The 12,768-nt window shown below is 36.4% G+C and overlaps 1 protein-coding gene across 4 annotated transcripts in view; it reads right to left on the reverse strand.

Moving 5' to 3' along the window:
* Nucleotides 1–457: 457 nt before the first annotated feature.
* Nucleotides 458–12,768, reverse strand: part of CMC2 (C-X9-C motif containing 2) — a 38,350-nt gene continuing 26,039 nt past the window's right edge. For 3 of the 4 annotated variants that reach the window (XM_060289072.1, XM_070044235.1, XM_030863270.3), the window contains 3 exons: nt 8,507–8,622; nt 4,387–4,458; nt 458–844 (listed from right to left, as the gene is read on the reverse strand). In XM_060289072.1, the coding sequence (XP_060145055.1) occupies nt 758–844; nt 4,387–4,458; nt 8,507–8,622 (275 nt within the window). In that variant the 3' untranslated portion in view covers nt 458–757. The remainder of the gene's footprint in view (nt 845–4,386; nt 4,459–8,506; nt 8,623–12,768) is intronic. The other variant, XM_070044234.1, reaches the window with a different exon arrangement.

The following is a 12,768-nucleotide window of genomic DNA, read 5'->3' on the forward strand; positions in this document are numbered from 1 at the left end:
GGCCATGGCTGGAAGCTGGCTTCCAGACTGTCACAGGTCTCAGAAACACCCGGCGAAAGGAACACTGGCAGGATGGCTGCTAGAAATGAGACTGGGAAGAAGGGCCCTGTGTCCAGCAAAGAGGAGGCACGCGTACCTAAGGTTGATGCCCACGAGACAACTGGCACCCAGGGTGGGCACCTTCAACCAAACGGAGAAGCTAAGTCTGCTGAGACTTAAATCCTAGCCAGACACAATTTTACCAATGCTAAACATTTAACCTTTTGGAAAAGAACTCTTTAAAAACAATAAAGTTGGAAGACTTTCATAGAGTTAACACAGCTGGGATTTCCCCAAGCTCTGTCTGCCCTAGCTGTGCCTTCAACGTTTAGGCTCCAGAACTGCCACACTGCAAAAAGAGAAGTCTAACGGCACCATTTTGCCCTAATTCCAAGAGAGTCTAAGAGAACAGAGAAAATATGATTAGAATCAATGATTTTATTGAGGGAGATAAGTTACTCAAATGTTAACGGGCTGTAGGCAAAGGGAACAAACACGTTAGAAGTCTCAGGTGCGGTGGAAGAGGAGAGAGAGTACTAACGGCTCTGCCCAACCAAAATTCCAGATCCAGGGCTTCCATACTTCTCCAAGGCTCGATTTCTCATGGGTCACTTTCCATTCAAAGGATTCTGAAGACCAAATGCAACGGGATTCCTTCAACTACCACCCAAGAGTCTTTGGGTCTTCTCTCAGCCAAGGCATCCAATGAAAGTATGATCTATTTTTCAGATTCCTCTGGAGGATTAAAAAGTCTCTTTCGCATTGCATTGCCACGCTCCCTGCTCTTGTTCCTCTTTTCCATGTACTAGAAAATAAAAGGAAGGGGGGGAGAAGAGAGACAATAGATTACATCATCATTTACATACGTTAAATATTTAGATATATTTGCAAAATAAAAATAACATTTTTACTGACAAAATTTCTACATGGCTCTTATTTCACTGAATCTGAGATTGGAAACAGTGACCTTAGAGGCCATCTAGTAAAATTTCATTCAATACAGTACAGCACCTAACTCCTAATAGGTGCAGAAATATTTGCTGAGTTAATTTCCTCCCAAAACGTGAATTCAATAAATATTTAGGATGGATGAGTCCTGTCCCTGTTCTCCAGAAGCTCACAATCTAGCGTGTCATCTAACCTCTACTTGAACACTTCTTAATCAGGAGGCTCCCTACCCTGAGAGGCAGCCTGTTTAACTGTTGGACACTTCTACTTGTTCCAGAGCTTCTCGTGTTGAACCAAGTGTTTCCCTGTAAATTCTCCTACTTCCCTCTATTTCTCCTTGCCTGCTACAATCTTCCAAATATCTGATTACAGGTAACCCACTCACTATCTCTTTTACAGGCTGAACGCTGCTGGTTTCTACAACTGTTCCACAGAACACAGCTTCTGCCTTCTAAAGTCTTATCTGTAAAGTGCCTTTTATACAACACTTTAATATGAATAACCCCTTATAAAAAAATACCACACCAGAATTAAATACTCTAGTGCTCTAAACAAAGTCCGGCAGATATGGACTACAGGGGGCTTTCTAGTTCTTATGACCTAAACACACCATATTTCTATAAATATTGCCAAAAGAGTAACTGGCTGTTAGTAACCATATTATCCTAATGGTTCATATGGAAACTTATAGTCAGCTGAACTTCCTAGGATTTTTTCATCATGAATAGTCATCAAACCCAATTCTCCCCAAATCTTATGTTTCTGTAATCGGTTGGATCTAAATGTAGTTTTCACCTTGGAGGATTTTAGCCTAGTATTCTGATCTGGCCAGCAGGTTATAACTAACAGGAAACCCAGAGCCTGGCACTGAGAAAAAGTACTTGTTTAAAGCAGAGAAACTTGAATGTAAGTGGTTTTATACGTGTATATTTACATGCTTATAATAAATACACCAATAAAGACATATTTTAAAGGTGCAAGAGGGGTTCTTAGGCAGAGTGGAAAAAAAGGAAAAGCAAATTCAAGTTGAAAAAACTGAGTATATGTGAATAATTGGACATCAAAATCTTTCAGCTGTCAGAGATATGGAAAGAAGCCATAGAAGCAAAAGATTAGTGACAGCACTAACCAGGGACTCTGGCTGCCCTCCCCTGAGTCCTGAGATTAACACCTTTGAGTTACTTCATCTTCTGGGCCAGTAAGCTCAAATGTAAGGAGTTGGGTTAGATAATCTTTAAGAAGTTTTCTCGGTCTAAAGTTTTGACTGAAGAGTTCTAACATATCTTCTGGAATAGTAGCAGTTTTCAAACTTTTTTTTTTCCTCATCAAAGGGCCATTTCAAATAACAGATGAAACACCAGGTCCCTTTAACCAAAACATTCCTTTTATCCGTCATACATTAATTTTCTTCATAAGACTGTCGGTGGGGAGAGGGGAAGGGCATTTCATTGCTTTAAAAGGTTAAAAAAAAAATGTTGTAGAACATGGAGGGATACCTGCTCTGAGAAAAATATTTGATATCCCTCTTTAATCATATGAAGCCTCCAACAATCAGGTTCAAAGGAGGGTCTAATGGGTAAGTCTTCAGAAGACAATACTCTGTAGCAGGCCAATAAAATAAGTCATAAAGCAAATTAAAACAGAGTGTATATTAAAATACATGTTACGATATCTCCAAAGGGAGTCAACATGGCCCCTGAATAAAAGAAGAAAAAAAAGGGATAGCTATAATGTTATTCACAAAACACCACCAAACAACGCAGATAGCATGGAAGGTCAATTAGCCAAAAACCAAACCAAACCAAACAAGTAAGAGAGACAAAAGAGGATGCTGCAAAAGTAGTATTAGCGATTATTTCAATAAAAAGAACAAAAGCAGCAACAAAGCAGCAAAGAGAGCATCAGAAAGAACTGGCCGGACCTTTTTTCTAGTTAAAGCTTCAAAGAATGAAGTACTTAAATGACACATGAAGGAAATGGTAGGAGGAGAGCATTAGAAGCAGTAAATGGGAAACTGGGAAGCATTAAAAGCAGAGAGGAAATAAATGAGCACAGGTTCGGAGAATTGAAGGATGAAAGAACAGACAGAAAAACATCTATAACTCAGGTAATGAAGCAATATAAAAAACTACATAGAGGACTTAGAAAGCAGTCAAGGAGAAAACCTGACATTTATACGAAAACAGACTCAGACAAAATAAGAAAAATATCTACACATTCTTCTACCAAATAGGAAAAAAAAAATTTCATATGAGGATCTAATCACCAAACCAATGGCAAAATCACTGAAATGTAAGGGAAAAAAAAAATCTAAACTTAGGAAAAAAGCTATCTTATACAACTGAAAGCATGTAAGAAACAAACAGCTATACCAAATAAAACACTATGGGTTTTATTTTTCCATAATCTTACTAAAACAGGAACACAGCCCTAGGTTTAGTTTCCATATAAACTACCATTTACATATGATGAAAAAACTCTTTTCAAAAACCAGTTTAAAACACTTATACCCATTTGTTCACACAAAGAAAATTATCAGAACTCCAGGAAGTTTTTCAAACAGGAAAGATGCTGTAAAGGGATTCCAGGAAGGGCGGGATGGCGGGGGGAGAGCCCCAAAGTGGAAAACACAAAAAATGATTCATAGATGCTGAATGGCTTCAAATATCATATCTAATACCTTTCAATATGAGGCTCATAGGGGAAAAAACGTTCAAAAGTACAGAAAACGCAAATTGGAGGGCAGATTTTTAGTAGTTATATATTTTTAAAGGTTCTGGACCTAAAATATCTGATGAACAAAACAGAAATGGAATTAAATTTCTTTTCAAAGATTTAAAACGCACTCTGTTCAGTTTGCAGTACCTGCAAAAAGACAATAAACTTTGGCCGTTTGCCCAAGTCCAAGTCATAGCCTAAAACTCTATTCAGGAAACGAGTCTTTCCAAACAAGTCAAACTAGATCCCTACGGGTTGTACATACTATAATTATAAAGAAATTCAAAATTTTAAAGCTGGAAAGAGCCTAAGTCTAGCCTCCTCATGTTATACAAGGAAACTGAGGCCCAGAGAGTTTTAGTTACTTGCTATAGCTAAACACTGACTAACAAGTCTTTCTGCTGAACAGCTTCAATGTCCTAAACCTTAAAAATCCATCCAAAGGAGTTACAGTGACTATTATAAGATAGTTGTTTTCATTTATGTACATGCAATAAAAAATCAGCAATGTCCCCAAACTGTCCCCAGAAGATACTTTCATTTCTCCTCTTGGTTTTAGGGGAAGACATACATATAAAGTCAATTTTTGGTGTTATACAAAAATTTGCAAAAAACTCAATATTGTTCCAAGATGTTCTTTTCTATTGTTCAACCATTTCCATCCTTTAACATTTTCCTTACCTCATTCTTCAAGCATTTTCTCATCTCCCGATCAAGATCATTGCAATGACCAAAAAATTTCAGAATGCTGTGCTAAAAGGGAGAAAAGGTGTAAAATATTTCATCCTATAATATGCTAAGGTCTCTGGCACACAGAATTGAAACACTTATTCCTACAGAAATGGGTTTAATGGGTCACGTTGTCAATAAGCAAACAGTTAATAGTTAAGTCACAAGTATAAAATATACAAATAAACAGGCTTATTCTGGCATTCCTACAAAAGAGGAATAAATGCTCTATAGGTAGAAATGAAAAATAAAAAGACTTTTCTTTGATAAAAGAGAAGATTATTAACCTACCAAAACCTCATAATGACCGAGTGAAAAGCATTTTATTACCTAATACCCTTTCTTTAAGGGCATGTTATCCATCCTCTATTATAGAGTGATGTCAAAGGGCAGTGTAGCCATATTGACACGACCAGTAACTTCCTTCACCAGCAAACACTCCTGTCCCATAGAAGAGTTACTTATGGAAAGCTTGGTGCCAAAGCCATTCTCTCATTTGCCTCCACTCAAAATGTCATCAAAATAAATTAGAAACACATAACACTATTATTAGATGGCCTGTAAGGGCCACATAACCAAGCCAGTAATTCACAATATAAGAAAATCAATGTCTGAATTCAAAGTCTGCTTTGTTTGAAAAGCGAAGATAAAAATCTTCTAGTGGTTTCAAGTCCTGTGACTATCATCATGGCAAAAAGTATATATGCTCCAAAGCAGATAAAGACTGACATCAAGAACCTGAATTTTAGTAGGGCCATAATTACTGTGTTTGCACGTCACGATTTTTATGGGCAGGTCGGACAGCATGGTGATCTCCTATAATGACATGCCATAAATGCTGAACTTGTAACAATAAGCACATCTTTTCCTTTTCTTTCTAATTAAGGCTTTCATGGAAACCAGACAACACATAATTAGTAATAGTCATGCTACTTCTTTTTTCCCTGTTTCTTCACCACTTTAAATGTACTTTTCTGGTCCACATTGAATAAATGGTCAGAGTTTTTCCGGCAAGCATTTAAGATCTCCTACTGATTACCTAATTACCTTTTCAGGATAAATATTTCCTGTGTATAAACTACCTCTTTGACAACAAACAGGGACAATGCTTTTTCACACACCTTCTGGCCAAAGAGAAATACCAGAAAGGGTTAAACTTTTAGAATGTAAGGTAATATTTCATAGTTTAGTTTATATTTATTCATATCATCCCATACACATACATCTTATTTTAAAATTCAAGACAAAAACTAATTTATATTTTCACTTTCACCTCAACATTAGCCCAAATGAGAATTATACTCTTGTGACATTATGTGAAAAACAAACCCAAAACGCCCCAGTGGAGTTGGTAAAAGAAATGCCCATGGACTGCACTTCTCTTGTATACACGTGCATAAGCCTCCAGTGCCTGGTGTCTGTTCATAGAGAACAAACTGGTAGAGCAACTGACTGAATAAGTGAATCAATTAGTCAGTGTCTGGAAGACAGTGTCCCAGGCACTAGGGACACAACAGTGAGCAAGGTGGACCTGGGCCCTACTCTCATAGCTCAGAGTCAGAGGAAAGAGACAAATCATGAAGTGATTGCTATAAAGCAGCGGTTCTCAAAGTGTAGTCCCCAGGGCTACCCAAGACCTTTCCAGGGGAAGGTAAAATCTATCTTCCTAATAATTGAAGATCTTATTTGCTTTGCTCACTTTCATTCTCTCACAAGGGTACAGTGGATTTTTCCAGAGGCTACATGAAGTGTAATATCACCACAGATAGAGTGCAGAGACAGATATGAGAATCTAGCTGTATTCTATTAAACTAAACATTAAAGAGAACTGCAAAAATGCAAAAGCAATGTCACTCTTCCCACCGTTTTTTTGTTTTGGAAAATAAGGTCTTTTTTACGAAAAATAACTATTAACATGTAATGGGTTTATTATTATAATTTTTAAATAAATTAGTATTTTTCAATTTCTCAGTTTTAATTTCTAATTCACTAAATATTGGTAGATATAGTCCACATAAACAAAAGTTCTTTGGGGTCCTCAATAACTTTTAAGAGTGTGCAGGAGTCCTGAGACCAAAAAGAGTAAGAGTAACTGCCATAACGTAGGAAATCTATTCTGTACAGTATTACTGGAGTACAGAGAATCCGGGTCAGGAAAGAAAAGGAAGAGGAAATGACAAATTAAGCAGAATAAAGCCTGGAGGATGATAAAACCTGATCAAGCAAATGAGAAGTTGAGACAGTGAGGAAGGCTCTAAGTTAAGCATAGGAAAAAAGCAAGTACAAAGGCTTAGAAGACAAAAACATGCTCCAGTACAACTGCAGACAAGAACACGCAGGAAGGATGAGGGGCGCGGGTGGCGTGTAGTCAAGCCCAAGAGTAAGTAGGGGCCAGTACATGAAGGCCTCGAAACACAAAGAAATTTTAGAGTTTATTCTACAGGCAAAGGGAGCCATTAAGGGGAACAGTGATTAAACTTACGTCTGAGAGAGAACTCCAGATAGAGCATAGAAAGTAAACTGGGACAGAAAAGAGGACAAAACAGTCATGGGACCAGGTGGCCCCAGTAAGATAATGTTGGAATCAACTGGTGTTAAGAACAGACATATAAATCAGTGGAACAGACCAGAGAGCCCAGAAGTAGACCCATTGACATATGGTCAGCTGATTTTTGACAAAGGCACCAAGGTAATTTAGTGGGGAAAGGACAGTCTCTTCAACAAATGGTGCTGGAATAACTGGGTATCCACAGGGAGAGAAATAAACCTTGACTCATACCTCACACCATACACAAAAATTAACTTGAATCACAGACCTAAATTTTAAAAGCTGAAACTGTAAAACTTCTAGAAGAAAAAATAGGAGAAAATCTTTGTGACCAGGAAATATACAAAGATCCTTAGAACACAAAAAACAAACAATAAAAGAAAAAACTGGTAAATTAGACCTCATCAAACTTACAAACGGCTCTTTGTAACACATCTTTAAGAAAATAAAAAAGGATGCCACAGACTGGGAGAAAATATTCACAATACACTTATGAGACACAGGACTTCTATGCCAAATGATAAAAAGAATTCTTACAACTCAATAACAAGACAAAACAACCCAATTTTAAAATATGGGCAAAAGACGTTATATGAATGGCCAATAAGTACATGAAAATATGCTTAAAGTCATCAGCCCCCAGGGAAACACAATTTAAAACCAAATAATATACTATGACACATCCATAGAATGGCTAAAGTTAAAAAGACTTACAATATCAATTCTTATTAGTTATCTATTTTATACATATTAGTGAATATATGTCAATCCCACAGTATCAATTCTTAATCTAGATGTATGGCAGAAATAGTTTACCGAAAAGCATATTGTCATCAACAACATTCTTTGAACCAGTATAAATACCTGACTTCACAGGTCATCGGCATTCCTTACTACCTTACTTTTAGTCTTAAAATTTTACTCATTTAAATAATACTATTATTGGAATCTGATATATCTACAGTTTATGAATAACATGAAGGAAATAATGCATCATGCAAAGTTAAAGAAAAACACAAATGCTCCTTATAACTGTCTCATACATCAAACACATGAAAAAAGCTAAATAGTTGACATTGGGAAAAATATCAGATTAATTTAACGCATTCCAAAAATGGGCTTATTTTCTATTTTGGTTTTAACCATGGAATTTTATTTCCATTCCACTAACAACTAAGTAAACCTGTCAAATTAGGCCAGTCACAATTTAAATCTAGTTAACATATAATTATAAAAAATGTTTCAACTTCCTTTAAACACAGCACTGTAGAAGTCAAGGACAAGGAACAGGGATTCTAATTACTATGTATCATTTCAGAAGCTCCCTAATAAACTACCATGCTTGATTTCTACTCATCATAAAGGGAAATGGTTTCTAAAAAGATCACAAGCATCAATCTTTACTAAGCTAAGACCCATAACTAAGACATTATCATTTCCTTCCATTAATGGAGATAACGTTTTACATAGGTGTGCTGTACCTAGGTTTCATTTTTGCTTTATGGTCATTTTCTGAACTCTTACATTTTTGTGACATTCCTTAAGCAAGTTAATCAAGACGTTGCATTCTTCAGTATGCAAGTGTGGAGATAAGTCAGGATGCATCTTTAGGAGAAGGAGATGGAGCACAGCAGAGCAACCTGTGGATACAAGAGTGTCTTGAATATGTGTGACTGTACTTGTTAATGCGACCTAAAAGTATTTTCAGTAAGAACCTGCAGTGACTTTTATCAGAAAAGAATGCTGACCTCAGGCAAATTATTAAACTTGAGCCTCAGCTTCCTTATCCAATGACTTAACAGATTTGGCAGGTTATCAGGAGTGTTTAGAGAATATGCAGGTTCAGAAAAAAGCGGACTCCTCAAGAGACCCAATCCTGGAAATAGGTGCTCAAGCAGAAACAGCTTGCCTATATTAATAAGTGTGCCTTCAATTACTTTTCCCACATTCCTGAAATTGATTACAACTCATTTTGTTCTGATGAAATTCTACCAATGACGAGAACTGGCCTATTAATCCTTTTTAAATGTATAAGGGTTAAAGGGCCATTACTCAGTCTCACATCAGTGTGAATTAATGTAGACTGCTTTCTTCCTAACTAACATCTGGCTGAGAAAATCTAACTAAACCATGAAGAGAAACAAGAAGCAGATGTGGAAATTTTTTTCTCAAATTTAGCATATATACTCATAAAATGCAATTATTACAATGAAAACAAGAACCTAAAATCCCTGAAATTAAGTTTAATTGCTTCATTTCACAAAGAAGAAAATTAGCAGCCAAGGTCTAAGATAAAACATCATTTTCAGGTTTTGCTATATTTATGCAGCACTATTCACCTATTCTTTTCTTAAACCTATTCTTTTTAACTCAGAAAAGATTACTACACATCCACCAGAATAGCTATAATCACAAAATCAGACGATACCAAGCACCGGTTAGGATGTAGAGGAAAGGGACCTTACTCATTGCAACTGGGAACACTAAATAGTACAGACACTTTGGAAAACAATTTGGCAGTTTCTAAAGAAGTTAAACACAGACTTAACATATGACCTGGAAACTGCACTCCTAAGACCACACCCAAGAGAAATGAAAACATATATCCCCACAAAGACTTATATGTGAATGTTCATAGCATTATTCATAATAGTCAATATTGGAAACAATCCAAATGTCTAATAATCAAGTAATGGATAAACAAATCGGTATATCTATACAATGGGATACTACTACCTAGCAATTAAAAAGAATGAACTTATACATGTGCCAACATGGAAGAATCTCAAAAGCACTAAATTAAATGAAATAAGCCATATTCAAAACACTGGAATGTATGAGTCCATTTATATGCAATGTCTAAAAAAGGCAAATTTGTAGAAACAAAAAGCTGATCAATGCCTAGGCCCAAAGGTGAGAGTGGGGATTAATATGCAAATGGCACAAAGAAAACTTTGGGGGACGAAAATGTTCTAAAATAGGATTGTGGTAATGGCTGCACAACTGTAGCTTACTAAAATCACTGAATTCACTTAGAGTGAGCGAATTCTATGGTATGTAAATTATACCTTAATAAAGCTGTTAAAAAAAGTTCCAAGAAATTCAAACTGCCCATCAACATCCCACTCCCGACAAATAAAATCCTTAAAAATGACTAAACAAATAATTGCAGAGAATTATAATATACCTATTTCAGATTTCAAGTGATAAAAATATCAGAAGATCACTGTTCCACTGAGTAACTACTAAACACACACACATACACACACACACACACACACCCCACAGCTAAAGATCACAAATCAGGCCGCTGTGCCAAGTAAGTATTTGAGTATTTGAAATGGAAACTGGAAATGCAGCCAAGTTCAAGTTCTGTTTGCCTGTCACTGACGACAAAGTCTTTTCAATGATATAAAAATTTTGCCTCAGAAAAATGAGGTCTCATACAGTCCAGCAATTTAAGTCATCTAATATTATACCAGTATTATATACCTACACTTATGTATATATTAGTTATCCTACTTCTGCCTTGCTTATTTTTTCTGAAGGGAGATGTACACTGGTTTAGTCACCTAGAAAATGCCATTAACATTTTATTCTGTAAATATATTTGACAAAATATTCTTGCATGTTTCTATCACCCAGCCCTCAAATGTGTGCTTTTACAGTTCAGAAACAAGCTTCTGATGTACTGAAATGACCTCTCTCATTGGTAAGGTAAAACTTAAGAACACACTTGGCTGCTGAGATAAATATACACATGCACCTTGTATATAAGCGTAAATGTATATCATGATACATATTTTTCCTCCCTCCACAAAAGTTTACTTCAAACACGTACGTTACTGTAGACCCAGTCATGGTGCCAATGAAACGTCTTCCTGTCTACCTACTAATCCTAGGTGATTGTGTCAAACAAGAAAATGGTTTCATATAGTTTCCTTTTCCTATTCTTCTTGGTGAAAGCTGTGACTTAACCTAAAGCTCTAAACACTTACCTATCCCTTATCTAACAAATTCCTTGCTTTATCAATCATTCCCCTCTTGCCTCCACCCTATCTTTTTAGTTAGATATTCTCTTTTTCCCCTTTCCTTCTATCTACTGGCTTTGGCTAACTGTTGGTGTATATGCAGATGCACTGCTGTACTCTTGGGTGTAATATACAAAACATAACTCTAAAACAATGGCATTGTTCTTAGAGCACATTTAAATGAGTGCTGACACCCTCCAGTAGTCATCTTTAAAAGCTTATTCTATTAACACTATTGTAACTCAAAGTAACGTTTTATGAACTGAATAAAAGCTAAATATATATTGCATATGCTTATTTTTTAAATTCCATCAAAGCCATAAGAATATATCCACATTATTAGAGTAGAAAATAATTTCTTGAACACTTAACCACCTGCAGGCACAAGTCTTATAATCCTCCCAATAACCGGAGGAAGTAGGTACATTTTTAAGTTCAGTTGAACCATAAGAAAGAGCTTTTTTGTAGGTCAAAATACGCATTACTCATATTTTCATAGCAAAACTAAGCCCCGGGTCACACAGTAAGTGACAGAGTTACTACCCAACGTAATCTCCCACCGTGACAGATTTTTCCCGCATTCAAAATAGGAAAGACATGCCTTCCCAGCAGTTTGTGAATGAAATAAATTCAGATAGAAAAAAAACTATTTCCCAAAAAACCTCTGGTTAGCTACAACTTCAACAGGGACTAATTCTAGGCCTAGGTTCAAAGAAGTCAATGTAATATTATTCTATATTATTAGAAATACAGGATCTGTCTACATCAAGAAAAAGAAAAGTATTGTGTTTGTCCTGATCAGCCATGTCCAGAATACTGACAATTTGAGTACCCCCGGGGGGAATGCTCAGGATGGAGATGGCTCTGACACTAGGTTTAAACAGGAAGCCATTCATGAAATTGGGAATATTTACTAACTTAGGGAAACCCACAACAGAGGAGACAGATAAAAAGAACAGCCTGGTTAAGTACGACAAGTAATGGATTTCAAGGGAGAAGATGTGGGTCTGAAGGCAAAGGCTGTGGACACAGCTATTCACAAGTTATATCACTTTGGCTAACTTAATCTGAGACCTAAGTCTCTTCTTCCATAAAATGGAATTAGCTCTTGACCTATATCATAAGGTTTAAAATAACATATGTGAGAGTATCTGAAATAGTGAAGAGTGAGTGCGACAAAGGTAAAGTATTATTAGTATATCTGAAATGCCCTGTCACCTGATGGGAAAGGCTGAACTGAACTGACTCTGAGATGTGTCCGAGGACAGGACTGGAAACCAAAGTGTGGCAGTTACAGAGGCAGTTGTCATCTTCCTGGAGCTGTCCAACAATGAAACAGGCTGCTGTGTGAACTTCTCATTTATCTGTTCTAATGTGCCCAAGAGACTGGCTAAGTTAATTAAGGATGTTACAGAGTATATTCTTACGTTGCATCCTTACCTTTCTTCTCAAATCTAAGTTCACAATTAAATTTAAGTCATTGCCAAAAATAAAATTTGCCCTCAAGGGATAAACGCTAGTTACTACTGATAACACAGAAAACAATCTCAAAAGGCAGCACCAAGGTAATTATGAACATCAGCCGCACTATCGAAGCAAAGGTGAAGGGAGTGTTCATTGGTGACAAGACTTTGTGTACAGGTATTTGCAGTGAAAAGACAGGGATAAATTCCATTCAAACTGTTAGTACTTAGTTAAACACAAAACTTCAGTCCCACTTTTACACTGGCATTTTGAAACCATCAGAATGGTTTA

The sequence above is a fragment of the Globicephala melas genome, chromosome 19 (genome assembly GCF_963455315.2).
Source record: "Globicephala melas chromosome 19, mGloMel1.2, whole genome shotgun sequence".
Lineage (NCBI taxonomy): Eukaryota > Metazoa > Chordata > Mammalia > Artiodactyla > Delphinidae > Globicephala > Globicephala melas.